Source organism: Macrosteles quadrilineatus, unplaced genomic scaffold (genome assembly GCF_028750875.1).
Source record: "Macrosteles quadrilineatus isolate MER2022 unplaced genomic scaffold, UCM_ALF_1.0 Scaffold_9__3_contigs__length_116548681, whole genome shotgun sequence".
NCBI classification, from domain to species: Eukaryota; Metazoa; Arthropoda; class Insecta; order Hemiptera; family Cicadellidae; genus Macrosteles; species Macrosteles quadrilineatus.
In genome coordinates this window covers 49538587-49559575 of record NW_026542602.1, presented here as the reverse complement: position 1 = coordinate 49559575, position 20989 = coordinate 49538587, and the positions used below count along the sequence as shown (strand labels likewise).

At 36.5% G+C, this 20989-nt stretch overlaps 1 protein-coding gene across 1 annotated transcript; it reads left to right on the top strand.

The window, feature by feature from the left end:
* Window positions 1-697: 697 nt before the first annotated feature.
* LOC129003197 (ER membrane protein complex subunit 8/9 homolog) lies at window positions 698-11143 on the top strand. The gene is made up of 5 exons (XM_054431479.1): window positions 698-951; window positions 6951-7027; window positions 7739-7808; window positions 9342-9436; window positions 10920-11143. The coding sequence occupies exons 1-5, from the start codon at window positions 739-741 to the stop codon at window positions 11068-11070; spliced, it is 606 nt and encodes a 201-aa protein (XP_054287454.1). The 5' UTR covers window positions 698-738; the 3' UTR covers window positions 11071-11143.
* The last annotated feature ends 9846 nt before the right edge of the window (window positions 11144-20989 follow it).

Below are 20989 nucleotides of genomic sequence, written 5' to 3'. Positions count from 1 at the left end.
GCTGCTTCCATCTTTTAAGGAGTATTTTTTACTCTCTCCCAGTCTGTTTAGAGTAAGGCACTGCTGAAATAATCTGCAATGGGTTATTTGATTTGTTGAGAAATGAAGGTCCAAGAATATTTTCCAACATGTCGCGTTCATTAACAATGCATTATTATGTTATCATACTGTGGTGGAAAATCATATAACTTAACCAGTTTATTTAACATATGTCTGTGGTTGAGATAAATACTCAAATCTCGTTAAACTCTATTTCTACAAATAAAAGTAACACAATAACTTAAAATGAGCCCCCGCCTTAATACATACCACATGATTTTGAACGGATGGGTTTATACCTCTAAGCAAATTATAACGATAAAGTAATTGGTCCCGAGCCTAATCACGGCGGAGTAAAAGGTGGCAGTAGCCTAATACTACGGTAATAGCTTACGATATGGGAAATTTATTGCAACTTAAAACATACATGTAAATAATATAGCTCTGCACAGTCAGTACAGTATAAATAGTAAACAATTTAGTTAATGTAATACGGTAAGATCAGATCATTTAACAGACATTATTAGGGAGTTTCAGTATTTAATCTATGATACTAGGTTTCGATATGAGAAACTGAAATTTGCCCCCTGCCTGGCGCTAGGAAAAACTGCTCACCTGACGGGACAGGTCTCGAGTGAAGTGAAGTGACTGGACTGTTGTGTCTTGTGTCTGCATCGCATCTGATTTTTAGTAGTAATCATGGCAGACGTAAAGTTTACATCTCGTGCCTATTGTAAAATGATTTTACATGCTGCAAAATATCCCCACTGTGCAGTGAATGGTGTATTATTATCAGAGTGCTCCAAATCCAAAGACTCCAAGAAAAGCCAAAATATTGCTTTTCTGGATGCTGTGCCACTATTTCATCAGTGTTTACATGTATCGCCTATGGCGGAGATAGCTTTAACACAGGTTGGTTCTTTTGCTCGTCCTATTTATAGGCTCAATTAATTAGGGTCAATTAGATTATAGGCTTTATGCCTTGTGTGATAAGTATTATGATTTAAAATGCCGTATTACTCGGTACCTATATTAAGAGTTTTATCCCTCTACTAAGTTAAGTTTATTATAAGTAGGCCTAAGTTACTGTAGATAAGTTACAAGATAGGTTAGTAGTTTCATCTGAAAATTCATATGAAAATTTTGAAGGTAGACAAGCCTGTCGTCTTCAGTAGAGTAGTTTAAAAAGAATATTTAATTTAGAAAGTATTTTGTGTAGGCTAAAGTAAGTAACTTAATTCCTTTTAACAACAGCAATGAGCTCTTTGAGTTTATTTGATCTTTTCTAACTTTACTTTTGGACCAGAAACAAAATTTCCTCAGGGTAGGCTAGGCCTACAGAGGACTAAACTTAGTATATATATATATATATATATATATATATATATATATATATATATATATATATACATAGTGTAGAGAGGGAATTCTTTAGGCACAGTAAAGATTCTCAAGATTAAAAAAAGGCCATCAGAATCATGACCTTTAGTGAGAGCTGGGCTCATAGTTTTGCCCCTTATTGTAAGCCTGGTAATACCCACTATCTTTGGCCACCACATTCTTCTGTGCCTTCTTCATATCTGGGATAAGCATCAAGACCTTATGTACTGCGCTATGGTTCATTCTCACAACACCAGACATAGAAACAAGCTGGACATTCCCTACGCTACCTAGCCTCTCTAGGACTCTACCTACTAAATCCAGGGGAAGTTATTGTGCTACCTAACTGTAGTGCACAAATAAAACTGTTTGTTTGCAAACTCGTCAATTACCGTACCTATATCATCAAACTTCATTTTTATCGGTCACATTTGATAAACTTACACATGATCAACACATTTTTTTGTCATAGGCCTTCTGCAGCAAAAAAGCAGATGATTGTCTATTAGGCTACCTATGCATTGTGGGTCTAAAGTAACTTAAGTCTTAGCTCTTTTACTCCCTAGAAAGTAAAAAGCCTTTTTGGTCCCTAGGGAGTAAAGTCAGCTGTTGTAAGCTTCAATTGTAAGCAATTGCAAGTAGATCTATCAAAATTAACTCAAGTAAGTTATGTATCGATTGATTCCATCTGTTTATTATAACTTACTGCATTCTTGTCGGTAGTTCTGCATATCGATAGTATAAGTTACATGAACACATTCTCAAGTGATTGAACCACTTACTAAATGGCTGACTTTGCATTTAGCACAATTGAAAACAAGTTGCAAGTTGTTTTAAGAGGTAATTTTTACATGAAAAGTAAGTTATTTTTATTTTCTATCTTCAATCTGATAATAAATATAAGTTAGTTCATCTCACAGGCCAAAACTGTCTCTTCAACCCCTGCTCATTTTCCAACTTCAGCTTCGCCTTGATCGTAAAACTTGAGCTCGGGTCGAAAAGAGTCACTCCTATCCAAATGTTTATTTGCCGCCCTCTTTATAAATTCACTGTCACTTGGTTTTTTTAATTTCACAGAAACAGTGCCCATGATTTGACAATGTTAATAAAGAATCACGTTGAACATTAAACTAATCTTAAGCTAAGTCATGACAATAACTTTAAATTCACCAGCACTGATGAAACGTTTCTCACACATTTGAACAAAGGAACTGACACTAGTGAGTAATTAAAAAATGACATTAAAAACTAAAGAGATGAGGCGACGAACAAGTAAGCTTTAGCAACCATTGATACAGGTCTATTAACACAATGTGTTGATAGTAGCAACATGCAACTAGTGGCAGTGATGAGTCTTAAGTGAGACCATTGACTTGTATAGTCAATGGTGAGACCCACAAGTGGGACGGATTTGAAAAATATTTGCAAAATGTTTTAAATATTTCCAAAAATATTTTCTGTTACTTGAGCCTCGAAAAAAACCCAAAACCTTGCGCCCCTGGGCCCGGGCCCGGGCCCGTTTTTTAAAGCGTCTCTGCCTAGGGTTATCATAACAAAATCACCAAATATATCCTACAAACTTTGGTGTCTTTGATCTGGTTTCATGCTTTTCACATAAAAGTAAGCCCACATTAATCATGTTTAAACACAAGTTGGAAAAGAACAATGCATTATTACTGAAGACAATTGATTTAATAATGATCATATTGAATTAGTTTTAGTAGAAATCAGAAATCAGAAACTTTTTATTGCCGTAATTTGCAAGGTACATGCATATGACAAAGTCAACAACAAATGAGGTTCAAGTTTGACCAAGAAAATAAAACTAGATAGGCCTACCGGTAAAACATAGTAGCCTAACAACAACAAAATTACCTAAGTTAAATCAGTTTTACTAGCCGTACGTAACTATACTATGAGTCGATCTAGCTAATATTAAATAGGCCTGAATAAAAACAGCAGAACTCTCACTAATGTAAATAGATTGAGATTGAAGCAAGCTGTATTGTAACAAACTTACGCTTGTTGCATATCTGAAAATTTTAATCATTGGCAGATTCCGGAAACTGTAAGATAGGCCTATGTGCGTTTCGTTACGTTAAAAAAACTGGCCTAGCCTACTTATAGTTAACCCTGATCCCTTAGCTGAAACATCCGTTCAACAGAATGTTCAGCGGGAAAACAAATCAATGGCACAGGTATGTACGCATTAAAGCATGATTCATATTGCGCCACATCGGTCCCTGACCTGGTTTTCGTAGACTAATATCGCATATGACGAGAATCAAACTACCCCTTCGGTACCAAAGTCCAATACACTATTTACTAAGGTAGCAACATACCCCTTAAAATGTTCTGGGAGATTTTACAATAGTTAAGAGTTCTACTGTTGCAACTTACATTGAAAATCCTCCTTAAACTTAGGCTACATCTAAACATTTGATTTAAAGCTGTATTATTAAAATTCTAAAAATAGTGAATTGAATAAATCTAAATTTGATTGGTCATAAGTTTTCAATTATTACTGGTAGGCTATAGGATTAAAGTCGATAGAATAGGACAGTTCAAATTCTTAAGATTTTTAATCCATAATAAGAAATATATTATATCATTCTAGGCTATGTTAATGTAACATCCTTTAAACAAATAAGTTTTAAATTGATAGTAAATATGTAACGTTTACAACGTATCATATTTTTCTCTTATTTGGACAAGGCATTTAGCCACCTATGTCCATAGCTTCAAGGAAGTTTTAAAAGCTAGTCTGGTCTACCGTCTATTGTTAGTAGGCTCACAAGGATGTTTGGAAATAGTCGTGTACATCCCTAAATATGAAGGAAAATCTGTCCGTTTTAATCCCAAAATTAAGCTGTTAAAGGATTTTAAAATATACTTTAAAAGGGGGAAAAATGTGCATTTCTGAATATTTGATCATTTACACAACTAATTAAATTATTTGTATGGAAGTTTCAAACACAACCGAAATTTGCTGATAAACTATCAATTTGTTAAGCTATTGCTTAAAACTTAAAGTCTTAAAGTAAATCCGATAAGCTACGTACCATATACAATCAAATTGTCACTAAACATAAATTTTGATAACTCCTTAAAAACACTGGTGGTAAACCAATTTCCTCTTACCTATCACAGTTTATACAAGAGCTATTACTACCACAGCCAGGTTTTCCTTGCCTATTAAACATTAGGTAGGATATGTTGATAAAATGTGTACTAAGTATGTAATATTTTCTTTGCTTACCTATAAGTTACTAACTAAACAATAGGAAAATTTGTTCATAAAATGTACTAGGTTTACTACGAGAGAGGGTTCAGTTTGGTAGTGTTGTGGTGAATAGCACCTACGCAATCAAGTTTAGGAACTATTTAGTTGAAACTGAGGGGAGAAATATATTGGAACTTAGACAAATACTCTGTATCAAGTAAAGATTTGCTGAAAATGAATTAACTATATAAATCCGTAGACAATTAATTTGATAAGTAAGCCCATAGCCAACACCTCATCATTTCTCGTAATTTGTATTTATTAGGCAAGATGTCTTAGGTGCTGTTAACTATTGACTAAGAATAGTAGGCTACCTAAATTTTTTTCCTAGAGAGATTGGCTTACCCTAAGAGGTCACTTAAGGGGTTAAAATATATTTATAATTGATATGTTTATCAATAGGCCTTTTGTATGCCTCTTGCTCAAAATTGTAAGTAAATCAAAATTATCAACTAGTAATCAACGAGTAATCAACTATTTGAATGTGATTTTCTACCAATGAGAGTTTAGTGGAATGTTTTACAGACAAACACAGATTACGTTAACTCAGCTTAAGTATTTTCTTCTCAGTTTTGAGCTATTGGCATTACAATGAACTACTTCATACTAAATTACAACCCTATCTATCTACACTGAATTCTTAAAAGGCAATTGAAGAACTTATCTTTCAGTATTGAACGTGTTTAGTTTCCAAGCTACAAATAAAACATTATCTGAGCTAAAGAAAAGTCGAGTCTTACATTCTGTCAGAAATTGAATCTTTCTAGATCGATTGCTGCTACAAACCAATTGGTTCTCTTAAGAAAACTAAAATTAAAATTTCTAGTTTAGGAAAGTGGTTTTGATTAACCAAGAAGTAAACTTTGATCAAAAAGCGGTATTAATTTTAAATTGAGTTGTTGATTGTTTCGGGATTTATGTTTCCTTCAAAAAGGTTACTTATGGGACCGAAATGGGATTTATATTTCATTCAAAAAGGTTGGGTTACTTATGAGACCGAAATGCTAAGAGATCAAATATAACACCATAAATTGACTGACTACTTATTTAAGTATCAACTGTCATCAAGATTACCATCAAGATTCTTAATGGTTTAAAGAAGTAGAAAGTGAAGTTATTGCTATGTAGACTACCTACTCTCTCCATTTACTTTGTCTTATAGGCATGTAACCCTCTCGCACAATTTCTTCTGAACAATTGGCCTCTCCATTGACCTGCAAAAAAATTAGACATTTAGTTCTTTTTTATTCTAAAAGATATAAGTGTAAAAATGATTAAATTGTAAAAGGAGTACCTACAGTCCTTCAATTTTTGTCGCTGATATAGCTGATGGCTCTGAGATCACAAACGTGATAGTCCTAAAGTTTTACACCACTCTGGAAATGCATAGCTTTCTAGGAGACTTTTCAGGCCTGAGATTGCTCTCAACAAATATCATAGATTAGCTGCCCCAAGTTTTGCGTGAGCCAGAATTAAAAGGTAACATGAGCCTAGTTTGAGGTCATCAAAGCGTGTGGTTGTTCAGTTTTATCTCCCCCTCCCCCCCAAAAGTTGATTTGTTCAGAATTTGTCAAATCGGTGATTTGTAACTTGTTATTTAAACATTTTACCATACAAACAAGGGGATTTAGTTTGAACGATAGTGATAGCTTAGGCTGTTAAAGTTAAACTTTACTTTAAATAATAACCTAGCACACATAAAGCTATTTAGATATTGGTAAAATTGAAGCACAGGTTCTTGGACACCAAAGCCCCGAGCTTCTCCAGTAGACCAGATTGGTTCCCTCAAAAACAGCAGTGTATCTATTGTGATTCAGGGTGTTATGGTACTGAATCTGTATTAGTTTTAAATGTTTGTTATAGATCAAATCATTTAGTTGTGGCGAGTGTGATGCACATTCGCAAACCCTTCCTAACCAAACCACCATCGTTTTATTTTGTACAGTTATCTCAAAATTTCCGTTAGATCTATAGTAATGTAATGTATGTATGCACAGTTGGGGAAACATAGTGGCAAGTTTTTCTGTCTCCCAAACCTTTTCTATGCTTTATTTTACTTGTAGGCAAATGTTAAAAAATTCCTTTCAAGTTACTCGTTAGTCTGCTTGACTTGTGTAAATTGAGAGATTATAAAAAAAATGTTTTCAGATTTGCAAAGGAATTTCAAGTTTATTCTTCACTAACTACGTTAAGGTCTTAGTCTGTAGTATTGGTGTAACTGTTGTCTAACACATTTGCATTATTACAGATTGACCATTGGGCTAGTTCGGAAGGCCTAGTCGTATCAGGGTATTACGTAGCCAACGAGAATTTACGAGACACCAGGTTAGTCTTTAATATTTTAGTAGTAGCCAGTAGCCTATTCATATATATTTATATATATATTTTTTAACAAACAATAAGTTGTCTCTTTAAATATTAGGTAGGCTACTACAAAAAAAACACCCGCTTAGATCCTGATGGTACCGAATAGTTCTTTGCGGAAATTGTGACGGATTAACAGACAATGCTAATTCAGTTTTTCAGTTTTGCCATTCCAATCAATGTGGCAAATCATATTCATTCAAGTAACACAGTTATCATTTTCCATCTTGGCTTAACCTAATTGTCTATTTTGATTAGACACAGGTATTCTAACATTAGTTACCGGTACATTATTTTGTAAACTAAAAGTATAAGCATTTATGACAGTTAGGCCTCATACAACAACAGAACAAAAACTCTTCTTAGAGCGCTAGGAAATTCAGTCAATTTTAGACAAGCCCAGTATCAGTTCTTATTCTAGCAATTTATATATTAAAGGTTATTTGTTTGTAGATATTTAATGACATACATTGATCACCATAATTTTACATTGTAAGTTGTTAACCATCGGTTGTTTTCTTCTCATTACAAATCGCATCCCGCATGAGGGTCTGTTTGAGTAAGTGGAATGTATTGTAAAAGTAAATTTGCCTGAGGAAATGTAGAAATGTCTCCTATTGAATCGTTCAGGTGGTGATGTTTGCTTACTAATTGTCTGTTGTTTGTTTTCAGTATAGATAAGCCTGCAAATAGAATAGCTGATAAAATAGCGGAACATTTTAACTCCGCTTGTTTAGTTGTTGTAAGTACATTCTCATAAAGTTACTTTCACAATTAAAAATTGTTTAAATAACCCCCTATCAGTAAACCTGCAAACTAAGAGTTTCAATTTGTTGTGTTTTGTTTACAATTTGTTTCTTGTTGTTACATTCATTTAAAACCTTGTTTAACCAAATAAAACTATCTAATCATAAACAATAACTCGTCCACTAGCTATATAACAAAACAGTGAGGCACAAATAATGAGAAACTAACCCTAAAACGAGAGAAACAAATTGAAAACAAAACACAACGTCTACAGTACACCGGACAGAACTAACAATAAAATTGGCTTCAGCTGCTCTATAAGGATGGGAAATCTACCAAGGGAGTATGTTTTATCTTTAGTATGTCTTACCATGCCACCCACAGTAATAACTACTTCCCTATAGAGTTCACTAAAATATCAAAAAAACATTAATAAAGTTGGTGTAGAAATAGAAGTAATAATCTTTTTGAGCATGTGTGGTAAAAATAAGGATTGTGGTAAATGTGTTATATTTTATATACCGGGTGTCCAGCCTAAAGTTTTCCAATAGTTAACTTTTTAATTTTAAATCTGACAAACAACTTCTTATGGGGGACTTCCCTTTATTTTTTATTCTGCATTTTGGGGTGATTTCAAAATTTTTCTAAATGGCCGCCATTTTTCAATATGGCGGACAACTTTGTTTTTTCTTATGGAACACCCTGTATTTTATGGTGTTTTTGGATACTACAGGTTATTTTAAGACATTTTTGTTCTTAGGTATTTTTTCATAAAACCAATGGTTAAGGAGATATTAACGGTTAAAGTTTATTTTCCGCCATAAGAAATGCCTTAAGTTTTCCAAGAAGAGTTTGCTATTGGAAAACTTTAGGCTGGACACCCGGTATATATACAACGTAACACTGAGTAGAATGACTAAAGCTCATGTAGCACCATTGATCTATGTACTGAAGTATGAGTATGAGAGTAATGAGGATATGCAAATTGGCTGTCCTCACACTCACACCCTCCTAACACCAACCTCATTGCATTCATTGTTATTTAGTATGCTTTCAATCGTGTATAAATTACTACTCTTACATTTTTTGTACATTAATAGTTAGTAGGGCTAAGAACATGTTGAATGTTTAATTAAATCTTTGATTTCAAATCATTAAAAGAAATTGTCCATTGTCTGTGGTTTACAATGAGCAATGTGTTCAGGTTAAATAATAAATCAAGTATCATTTTCCATAAGTTTTCACTGTGCTCTGTGCTCAAGTAATTTTCAAATATCAGATTATCATAATTATAAAGAAGAGAGTTGAAGACATTAAAATGAAGTCAGAAGTTGAAAAAGTAAACGATGAAGAAAAACACAATGCCTTTATGCTAAAGATAAAAGTACAATTCCATGATTATGATTACAATAGGTCATTTTCATTTTGATGGCTGTCACCTATACTTCTAAGAACTGAAGAATGTTTTAGTTTAGGTTTTGTAATTCTGAATTTTATACAATGTTAAATTTAGTTTTTTCTTTTGTAGATTGACAACAGGCAGTTGAATTTATTAATGGATGAACCGGCGTTAATAGTTTCACAGTACGCAGACGTCAAGTGGAAACCTCTGGAGAAGACGAGGTAATTTTGTAGTTTTTTTGTGTGATTTAAAATGATGTATTATTTTATTTTATATAATGATGTATGAAACAGGTTTATTTTAAAATGTTTGTAATCTAGATTATCATGTTTCCAGCAATAATTAACTCTTTTGAGTTCCAACGGCCGATGTATCGAACACAAAATTGACATGACCATATGGGAACTTAAAGTACCGGGTAACTGAAATGAAACCATTTAGCCGATATAAGTCGTTAATACTAAGTCACTGGCAAAACGTATAACAGATTCAATTCACTTATGCAAAAAAAATTCCAAAATCTATGTCCCTGAAGTTTGTGTGACTGTCTGTCTCTCTTGACGTAGTTGCCTGTCTCACAGCTTAGTGATACAGTCCTTTCCGGATTCGGTAGCTTGGAAAACGCCTATAGTCATAGTCATAGAATCTGTATACAAGAGTACAACATGTTGCACCAGAATGGTGTTGTACAATTAAATTATATTGTTGAAAATAACCACGAATAAAAAGGCTAAATAATAATACAAAAACTCATAACCTACAAATTTACAACACAGTCGACCAACAAATTCATCTAGAGAATAAACGTGCTTGGATGATAAAAAAGTGTTTAGTTGGTTTTAAAATTTAATTTTGTCTGTTATTTGTACAAGATTATCAGGCAGAAGGATATTAAACTTAATCCCGACATATAAAGGGGTTTTTCAAAGAATTTTAAGTTGTGATTTGAAAAACTGATTTTATGTGTGTACCTTGGATGTGGCTGTGGCATGAACCCAAGGTTTCGAATTTTGTTAAATTATTCTTTACAAACAAGATTAAATCAAAGATATATTGGGCAAAAACAGTAAGAATACTAAGTTTTGAAAATTTGTCTTGAACTGAGGTTTTCCAATCTTGGATGTTTTAACATGATGCGAAGTGCTTGTTTATGAAATTATAATATTTGTTCTAAATTTTCTTGAGAGGTTGCTCCATATACAATTATTCCAAAAGAGATATGGCAGTGAATTAAAACAACGTAAATTATTTTTAATTCTTCCAAAGGACATAATTTTGACATTTTTCTCAGAGTAAACATCCCTGATGAAATTTTACGTCTAAGATGTCCAATATGAAGGTTCTATCTAATTAAATTTTTGACCAATACAAGTCCTAGGAATTGAAAATTTTGCAGTTCTTCTAGACATTTTCCTTCCATCAAAATTCTGAGTTGAACTGGTTTATTACTCTAAAATGTGGTAAAGATATCTGACCCTTTAAGTCATGTGTTGAGTTGGTGCTGAAAAACGCAGCTGTGTTCGCCAACTGAATTCAGCAGGTAGGAAAACAAGCGTTTAAGCCGCGTTCACGCCAGGCCAACAGAGAAGTAGGTTACCTGCTTATAAAATAATTCAAGTTACAGGCCCGCCAACTGGCTTCGTGTAACCGTGGCTTTAAGATGTATAACAAAGAGTGTACGTTTACACTGTGTTAATGTCGCAGTTGGATGTTGTCGGAGACATGTCAGGACGCGGCGGCCACACTGCTGGAGACAGGCTGTCAAGAGGACATCGTAGACTTTGACAACCACCTGGACAACATCACTCTGGATTGGAGAAACAAACCAACCAATCAGCTGATCGACAAATACTAACCATTCCATTACACGTCTTGTTATTGTTTCATATCATTGTGTACATTATAGTAATATATGGTTTATTGTGTTATATTCTGTCTTGGTATCCAGAAGCAAATTGTTAGTTTAGTTTCGCAGTTTTCCTCTTGTTTTACTTTTATTTGACTGAAAAATTGTAACAAAAGTTTATTTGAATTTTTTAAACCGTAAGAGACAATAATAAGTGAACTTATTGTATATAAAGGTCTCAATGAATTTTTTATTTAAAGTTTTTGTGTTGAACAGATAAGTTGCCGGTTTTTTATGTGTTAAACTGTGGTAATTTTACTGTTGGCCTTTTGTAAACAACAACTCATTATAGTCCATCAAAAGTAGAATTTTTGTTTAAGTGGATTCGACACAATTACATTCAATTAAGGTGAAAAGTGTACTTAGGTAGTTCCCAGTCAAGCCAAACATAGCATAACCTTAATAAAGTAATTTATATTTGAGACGTTTGGCAACTATGGAAGTACATTTTTACCTTATAACTGTATTTTGGGTGTCAAATCTCTTTATTAAAATTTTGGAGTAAAATTGCTGCAACAGACAAGAGTGTATAAGTATGGAAAGATGTATTTATTACTTATTCAAATGATCAAATGAAAGTAAAATGAGATAAGTAACTTGTTTTGTGTTATTGTGTTCGTTTTGTTCAGTTGTATGCCTTTTACATCTCATACACGTGAAGGACTGTTGAAGATGATCAAATCTGACCAATATTCTTGTACCGTTACTCTTTGGAAGGTTTATAGGCCTAGGTGATTAACATTTAGTTCTTTGACTGTTTAGAGGCTAGATTACATCGCTAAATCAAATGTTAAAGACAGCAAGTTTTGTTTAAATGCTTTGACACTGTTGTGGAGTTTCGTGTTTCATTATTGTAATTTGAAATGTAAATTTTCAATAGTTAAATTATTGTTGAGTTGAATCAGTTGAAATTATCTGTAGTGAAATGAAAAACTCAACAATTACCTAACAGATATAATTTATATTCACGGAAAAATATCCAAATGAGTTATTTTAATGTACTTTTTCATTCCACCAATTATGCTTGTCATTCAATCCGAAGTTTGATAAGTCAACCCTGAGGAATATTTCAAATGTCGGAAATGTACAGACTGTGGAATTATACTTTATTCTGATAAAAGGGCACTCATATTTCCCAGAAATAATAGAGCCCCACTCAAACCTAAAATATAATTTTTTTAAATCAGTTTACCTGGCAGAACTATAAGATTATTTAGGCCTACAAGTGCTATGTGATGCTGATAAATTGTCAAAATTTAATCTTAGAAAAATGTATGTGTGAATTGCAAAACAGTAGGAAAATTAGAACATAACTAGATGCAAAGCTCTGTAATGATCGTATTACAGCCGGGTAGCGACAGGCGTCGGTTAATTGGTAATTAAATTGTGTCTGTGTTTACAAATACATTTATCACTATCATTTTCATTTGTACTGCTAAATTAAATCAAATAGTTTAACTTTATTTCATAACAAGTGTGGAAAGTGGGATTTTTAATGTTAAAGGCCATATGTTTTAAAGTGCGGGACTTGTCGAGTATATGTCCAATGGTCGAGAACATGCAAAAACACTTTCACATGAGTTTTGATCGTCATTTTTCACTTCACTACTAAATGAAAATGATTGGAATACTAACCTTTTCACTAAATTAGGGACATTTAATAAAAAGTAGGTCTACTATTTAAAGTGCAATTTTAAATTAACTGTAAGCTTCCGGAAGTTAAGGTTGCAAAGTTGATTGTGGACAATTTTCTAAAGTAAAATGTTTTAATTTCCACTATAAACAATGGACAGCTGTGTGTGAATGTGAGGTTTTGTAGGTGATAAACAAAAAACAAAAACAGCTGAACCAAAAGTAGTGTAATGAAAAATGTGTTTGGTTTTGGCAGTAGGTCTACACAAGGACATAAAAATCAATATTTGACTACAAATTGTTAAGTAATTGGCACTATAAATCGTAAACTAAAAACATTTAATAGCCCAATGAGTGACAGAAAGTTTAGTCCTTCTCTTACAACTATTTGCTTGGCCACAACCTAATTTGGTCAGAACTTGAAAGGCAAGTTCAGAATGATGGAAGTTAGCTATTACTACCAATATTGTTAATAATGAGTAAACTGAGGTGTTGTCTAACCAATCAAATCGTCTTGGTCACAAGGAGTTAATTAGTCAGTTATTGAGTTTTATGAAAGAGGCCAACCTAAAAGTACAGTTCTCGCAGCTAGTCTGGGCGCGCGGACCCTTGTGTACTAACCGTCCCCCACGCCAAAGCCATGAAGACAGCAGTGAGGCGCTGAACAATCCCAGTGTGCCGTGTGGGCCGAATGTTTTTGGAAATGTGCAATAAACACTCCCCTCTACACCCCCTGCCTTAGCGCGGCCGCGCGCCCAGACTAGCTGCGAGAACTGTAACAGGACGGCTCGTATAGAAATTACAGTGAGGTTGGCATGGGTGAGAGTAGCACAGCGTCTCTTCTGAATTGGCATTTGCTACTTTTTACCTATTTGTAATGTGGGAGTAAATCAAAAACCTACTAATTAATTGGATTTTGAGTTCATAATGTGGGGGAAGTATAAAAATAGAAAAACATAAATTTATAATTCCTGTGGTTCAAAGGGTTTAATTATTAGCTACGATATAGTAAGGAATCATAAATACTTGACATGCACTTTCATTTTTACATTCTGTAAAATTCATGAGTAAAGGACTTAAAACTTAAAGATTTAAATGTCCATGCTTTTGAAGTTTAAAATACTAATGATAAAAACATGAAATGGTTGTTACGCGTTGTTGGTGATACTGTGAAGGTAAACATTTTATATGATGAGAGTAAACTTTTGTATCATCACTCCTGAGTTGTTATTTTCCTGTTTAGATCTGTGTGATAATGGTCTAAGATGTCATTATTATAATAGTAGATTGCACATCATGGATTAGTTTTTCGAAGCTTAAATTGTGTTTCAAGTTTGTGATGTTTGAACGCTTTTTTCGACGCTATGAAACAGTGGATTTCAAAGTCAAACGACTCCGAAAGACCTGATGTCCATTCATAGTGTATTTTACATTAATATTCTAATTAATTATACAACTGATATTTAGCATTTCCCACAGAAGAAAACTGTATTTGCTTTTGAATTAAGTGGTAAAATTTCAACTAGTAAACACGTTGCTCGAAATCGAGCAATTGCATAGAAGTAAAATAGATATTTAAAAACAAATAAGTCATCATATCTTCAGATTTCCAAAGACTTTGAATTGAAAAATAAATAACAACAATTAAATTATATACAGCTGATCAAAATATAAACAATTATGTTCTTCATAAGGATAACATGAGAACTTTAACAGCCACTGGGGCAGAGCCCGAGGGACTTTAAAAAAATGTAAGGACAGTTTGCAAATCTACGCGACCCGCTCTTTCCAATGAGACGTCAATGGATAAAATCGGTTGAGAAATGGCGGAGGAGTTCAACCGACAAAGTTTCATGTAGCGTATTAATTATATAGATGATACATCTACAGTTAAGGGCATAAGTAGGTTGATATGTTTTTGAAATTGGTGTAATAAATATTTGTAAAAATAATTCAAATTCAGCATATTTTATAAATAAAATGGTAAAAATGTCAGTGGAGTGAAGACTAAAGATTGCAAAGTAACTGTACTTAACTAGAACTGTCACCGACTTGTAGATGACATTTGAATATTTTATGACAGTTTCAATTATTTAGCAGGAAGGTGAGTATGTCTGTCAATTGAACAGAATCAATACTTGCAAAGAAGTTTATTGCTGATGATTATAAATGTACATATAATTAGAAGCGATGATTAAACTTCTTTCTTATATGATGAGTTTTGTTTTTTCTTTGAATCAGGAATCAAACTGATTATTGTTTGAGAAAATGTCCAATAGTTCTGCTGTCAAATACAATTTCTCACTCAGTTTATAATATTTGATGGATAATGTAACAGCCAATCATTTGTCCCTTCAAGTAGGAATGGTACACAAGTTTGACATGGAGTAGTAGTTGTCAGCAGCAAACTCTTTCCATTTGACTTTATCATTGAACCATGGCACAAAAAGGTTACATTATTACAATGACAATTGCAATGATATGGGACGGGTGACGTCGTCCTGTAATCCAACTATTAGGAGGTCACACGCACTGTGGATGCGATACTCTCTGGTGTGCATTAACGTCCGCATGAGTGAGTACTACGACTATCCGCAGTACTATAGTAATAATTAGACCAATTTGTATACACTAAAGCAAAAATGTGGTTCAGATTCCACTATAAACTGTAGGTCCCTTAGTTGCCATTAGCTGTATGGGCTATTAATTAACACCTGTGTCTAAGTAATATGTCGGCCTTAGTCACTAACAAAACTACAATATTACTCATCCTACACTTATCTCCATTCATACTTGGCTTAAAATACCTACTTTGTATGGTCGCTATTTCATCAAAAAGTATTGAAGTATTTATTTTTACACTTAGGTTAAAATCAGCTGATTTAATACATATCATACAAGGGTTGTATATAGTCAATGGTTGTATTTAAATTAAAGTCTCTAAAGAGCTCACTACCCAAGATAGCTAGTTCAAATTTTACATTTTTTTCTGTCCTCGGACACTAGTTACAAGCCTGGGATTGTTTTTCACATTACTTCAGGCTAGGGGTGCAGCATTATCACTTAGAAAAAATCCATTGGTGATTTGGCGGATTTGAACCTGGGACCAAAGTCCCGCACTCTAACCCTTATTGAAGCCCATCGATAGTTGGAGAATGTGAATACAGTAAACAGTAAAGTGTTTGAAGGTAGAAAGTGAAACTTAGGTGGTGAGAGTTTAGAAGGCGGTTGTACAAACATGAATTATGTTTTTGTGTTTGTTCATTAGTCTTATTTGAGGCTGTGACTTACACAAGAATTTTGCATGTGTGACTACAAACGAGATAGCTGAACTAGAAAATAATATCTCTATAAAACCACCAAGGCTAACGAACACAGGTGGCCAGTCTGTAGTGTGTGACTCCTGAGTTAATCAGACTACTCACTTAAAAAAACCCTTTACTCTGTTGGACACATGCAGTTCGGTCTAAAAGAATAAAGAATATTGCCTGTTGTCTATAGGCTTTTATAGGCACTCTTGACGTGAAGAACGTGTTGATCTCCGCCAGGTGGAGTGATATGCTGCGGGCGCTTGAGCACGTACTGTGTTCCTCCTTACCTCCTGCCAATGATCGTGTCCTACCATTAGGACGGTGACTTACTTTTCGACACCATGGAAGGTCAGCGGCAGATCTCCATCACTTCTTTAACCTGTCTCACAACAGTGTGCTAAGACTCCAAAGGCCTGATGAGACCCACCTCGTTTGCTAAGCCGACAACGTTACTACTCTGGTTGCAGGCAGAAAAATTGAGGAGGAAAAGCTTAGACTCAGAGTAGTAATGCTCTGAGTCAACGAGGAGATGTGGGATCACAGCTTATCGCTGGCAGTCGGAAAGACTGAGATCATGGTCCTAACCAAAAAGAGGATTCCCACCGTCCTTCCTATGCAAGTGAGCCATGTCAAATATTGGAGACCAAGCCTAATGCCAAATACCTTTGGTTATGTGGGATACGGATTTGGTCGATACTATTGTCGGCAAGTTGTCTTTCGGCGATCAAATCAAGGGAACCATTGACAAAGCTGCTAAGGAAGTTGCTGCTCTTAGTAGGCTTATGTCAAATTTTGGCCGTGTTCTTGTACGGTACTGAGGTCTGGGCTACAGTAGTTGGAGAACAGTGATTGGCTTGCCTACTTTCAGTGTCGAGGAGCCTTGCGAGTTCCCTTAGCATACCTCACGCTCTCCGAGCCGGTGTCATCCCCGTCTTCTATCAGTCGAGGGAGCGGCAGGCAATCTACCGCAGGAGACCTAAGGAGGCGAAGAGATGCAGCCAGAGAAGAGCACGACCATTAGCAGCGCAAATGGGATGCTGAGTCTAGGGGACGTTGGACTGCCAGGCTCATTTCTAGCATCCCACCATGAGTGGAATGGAAGCATGATAAGGTTGGGTATTTTGTGACCCAGTTTTTGAAGGGTCAGTAGTATTTTTTGTCTTTTTGCACAGAATGAGGAAGGAAAGAAAAATATAAGAAGGAAAGTATATAAGGAGAAAAGTCCTAATGGCATAGTTTAAAAGGCTTAGTCTAAAGTAATGTGCTAAAAAGTTCCAGGCTAGTGTCCTAGGTGAGTCGGGGGCTCAGTCGTTAGCGTCACAGACTTCGGGCCCAAGGCAGCGATGTCAATGGTTCGGATCCTGGTCACTGACGCAAACATTTTATCAGTACAGTTTACCTTTGTACTGTACCGGCTCATCCCTTGCTTTGCTGGATATGTTCCACGCACAGGCAGTTCTGTGTTTGCAAAGTCTGTGTGGACAGGCAAATGCAAGGTTATGCAAGGCCACCATCCTCTAAAAAAAAAACATGCAGGAGTATGGTAAAAAATATAGCATGATGATCATATATGTACATCCATCATTACATTGAAACAAAGGAGAAAATGATACCAACAAAATACTAACTAAGGTATATTTGGCAATGGAATGTTAGCTACATTATTTAAGCAGTACCTGTGTCAAGAGGCGAGTTTAGTGATGAACACAACATCGTCTAGCCAGTAATACGCCTGGTTGACATCTCCCTCACAGAGGTAGGGCAGTCTTGTCCATCTCAGTACAGTAAAGCCTGCAGGCTCTGTAACACAACATCACTATCAGCTACAGTTTAGTGATGAACACAACATCGTCTAGCCAGTAATACACCTGGTTGACATCTCCCTCACACAGGTAGGGCAGTCTTGTCCATCTCAGTACAGTAAAGCCTGCAGGCTCTGTAACACAACATAACTATCAGCTACAGTTTAGTGATGAACACAACATCGTCTAGCCAGTAATACGCCTGGTTGACATCTCCCTCACACAGGTAGGGCAGTCTTGTCCATCTCAGTACAGTAAAGCCTGCAGGCTCTGTAACACAACATAACTATCAGCTACAGTTTAGAGATGAACACAACATCGTCTAGCCAGTAATACGCCTGGTTGACATCTCCCTCACACAGGTAGGGCAGTCTTGTCCATCTCAGTACAGTAAAGCCTGCAGGCTCTGTAACACAACATCACTATCAGCTACAGTTTAGTGATGAACACAACATCGTCTAGCCAGTAATACGCCTGGTTGACATCTCCCTCACACAGGTAGGGCAGTCTTGTCCATCTCAGTACAGTAAAGCCTGCAGGCTCTGTAACACAACATCACTATCAGCTACAGTTTAGTGATGAACACAACATCGTCTAGCCAGTAGTACGCCTGGTTGACATCTCCCTCACAGAGGTAGGGCAGTCTTGTCCATCTCAGTACAGTAAAACCTGCAGGCTCTGTAACACAACATCACTATCAGCTACAGTTTAGTGATGAACACAACATCGTCTAGCCAGTAGTACGCCTGGTTGACATCTCCCTCACAGAGGTAGGGCAGTCTTGTCCATCTCAGTACAGTAAAGCCTGCACGCTCTGTAACACAACATCACTATCAGCTACAGTTTAGTGATGAACACAACATCGTCTAGCCAGTAATAAGCCTGGTTGACATCTCCCTCACACAGGTAGGGCAGTCTTGTCCATCTCAGTACAGTAAAGCCTGCAGGCTCTGTAACACAACATCACTATCAGCTACAGTTTAGTGATGAACACAACATTGTCTAGCCAGTAATACGCCTGGTTGACATCTCCCTCACACAGGTAGGGCAGTCTTGTCCATCTCAGTACAGTAATGCCTGCAGGCTCTGTAACACAACATCACTATCAGCTACAGTTTAGTGATGAACACAACATCGTCTAGCCAGTAATACGCCTGGTTGACATCTCCCTCACACAGGTAGGGCAGTCTTGTCCATCTCAGTACAGTAATGCCTGCAGGCTCTGTAACACAACATCACTATCAGCTACAGTTTAGTGATGAACACAACATTGTCTAGCCAGTAATACGCCTGGTTGACATCTCCCTCACACAGGTAGGGCAGTCTTGTCCATCTCAGTACAGTAAAGCCTGCAGGCTCTGTAACACAACATCACTATCAGCTACAGTTTAGTTATGAACACAACATCGTCTAGCCAGTAGTACGCCTGGTTGACATCTCCCTCACAGAGGTAGGGCAGTCTTGTCCATCTCAGTACAGTAAAGCCTGCAGGCTCTGTAACACAACATCACTATCAGCTACAGTTAAGTGATGAACACAACATCGTCTAGCCAGTAGTACGCCTGGTTGACATCTCCCTCACACAGGTAGGGCAGTCTTGTCCATCTCAGTACAGTAATGCCTGCAGGCTCTGTAACACAACATCACTATCAGCTACAGTTTAGTGATGAACACAACATCGTCTAGCCAGTAATACGCCTGGTTGACATCTCCCTCACACAGGTAGGGCAGTCTTGTCCATCTCAGTACAGTAAAGCCTGCAGGCTCTGTAACACAACATCACTATCAGCTACAGTTTAGTGATGAACACAACATCGTCTAGCCAGTAATACACATGGTTGACATCTCCCTCACAGAGGTAGGGCAGTCTTGTCCATCTCAGTACAGTAAAGCCTGCAGGCTCTGTAACACAACATCACTATCAGCTACAGTTTAGTGATGAACACAACATAGTCTAGCCAGTAATACGCGTGGTTGACATCTCCCTCACAGAGGTAGGGCAGTCTTGTCCATCTCAGTACAGTAAAGCCTGCAGGCTCTGTAACACAACATCACTATCAGCTACAGTTTCGTAATGAACACAACATCGTCTAGCCAGTAGTACGCCTGGTTGACATCTCCCTCACAGAGGTAGGGCAGTCTTGTCCATCTCAGTACAGTAAAGCCTGCAGGCTCTGTAACACAACATCACTATCAGCTACAGTTTCGTAATGAACACAACATCGTCTACCCAGTAATACGCCTGGTTGACATCTCCCTCACAGAGGTAGGGCAGCCTTGTCCATCTCAGTACAGTAAAGCCTGCAGGCTCTGTAACACAACATCACTATCAGCTACAGTTTAGTGTTGAACACAACATCATCTAGCCAGTAGTACGCCTGGTTGACATCTCCCTCACAGAGGTAGGGCAGTCTTGTCCATCTCAGTACAGTAAAGCCTGCAGGCTCTGTAACACAACATCACTATCAGCTACAGTTTAGTGATGAACACAACATCGACTAGCCAGTAGTACGCCTGGTTGACATCTCCCTCACAGAGGTAGGGCAGTCTTGTCCATCTCAGTACAGTAAAGCCTGCAGGCTCTGTAACACAACATCACTATCAGCTACAGTTTAGTGATGAACACAACATCGTCTAGCCAGTAATACGCCTGGTTGACATCTCCCTCACACAGGTAGGGCAGTCTTGTCCATCTCAGTACAGTAATGCCTGCAGGCTCTGTAACACAACATCACTATCAGCTACAGTTTAGTGATGAACACAACATCGTCTAGCCAGTAATACACATGGTTGACATCTCCCTCACACAGGTAGGGCAGTCTTGTCCATCTCAGTACAGTAAAGCCTGCAGGCTCTGTAACACAACATCACTATCAGCTACAGTTTAGTGATGAACACAACATCGTCTAGCCAGTAGTACGCCTGGTTGACATCTCCCTCACAGAGGTAGGGCAGTCTTGTCCATCTCAGTACAGTAAAACCTGCAGGCTCTGTAACACAACATCACTATCAGCTACAGTTTAGTGATGAACACAACATCGTCTAGCCAGTAGTACGCCTGGTTGACATCTCCCTCACAGAGGTAGGGCAGTCTTGTCCATCTCAGTACAGTAAAGCCTGCAC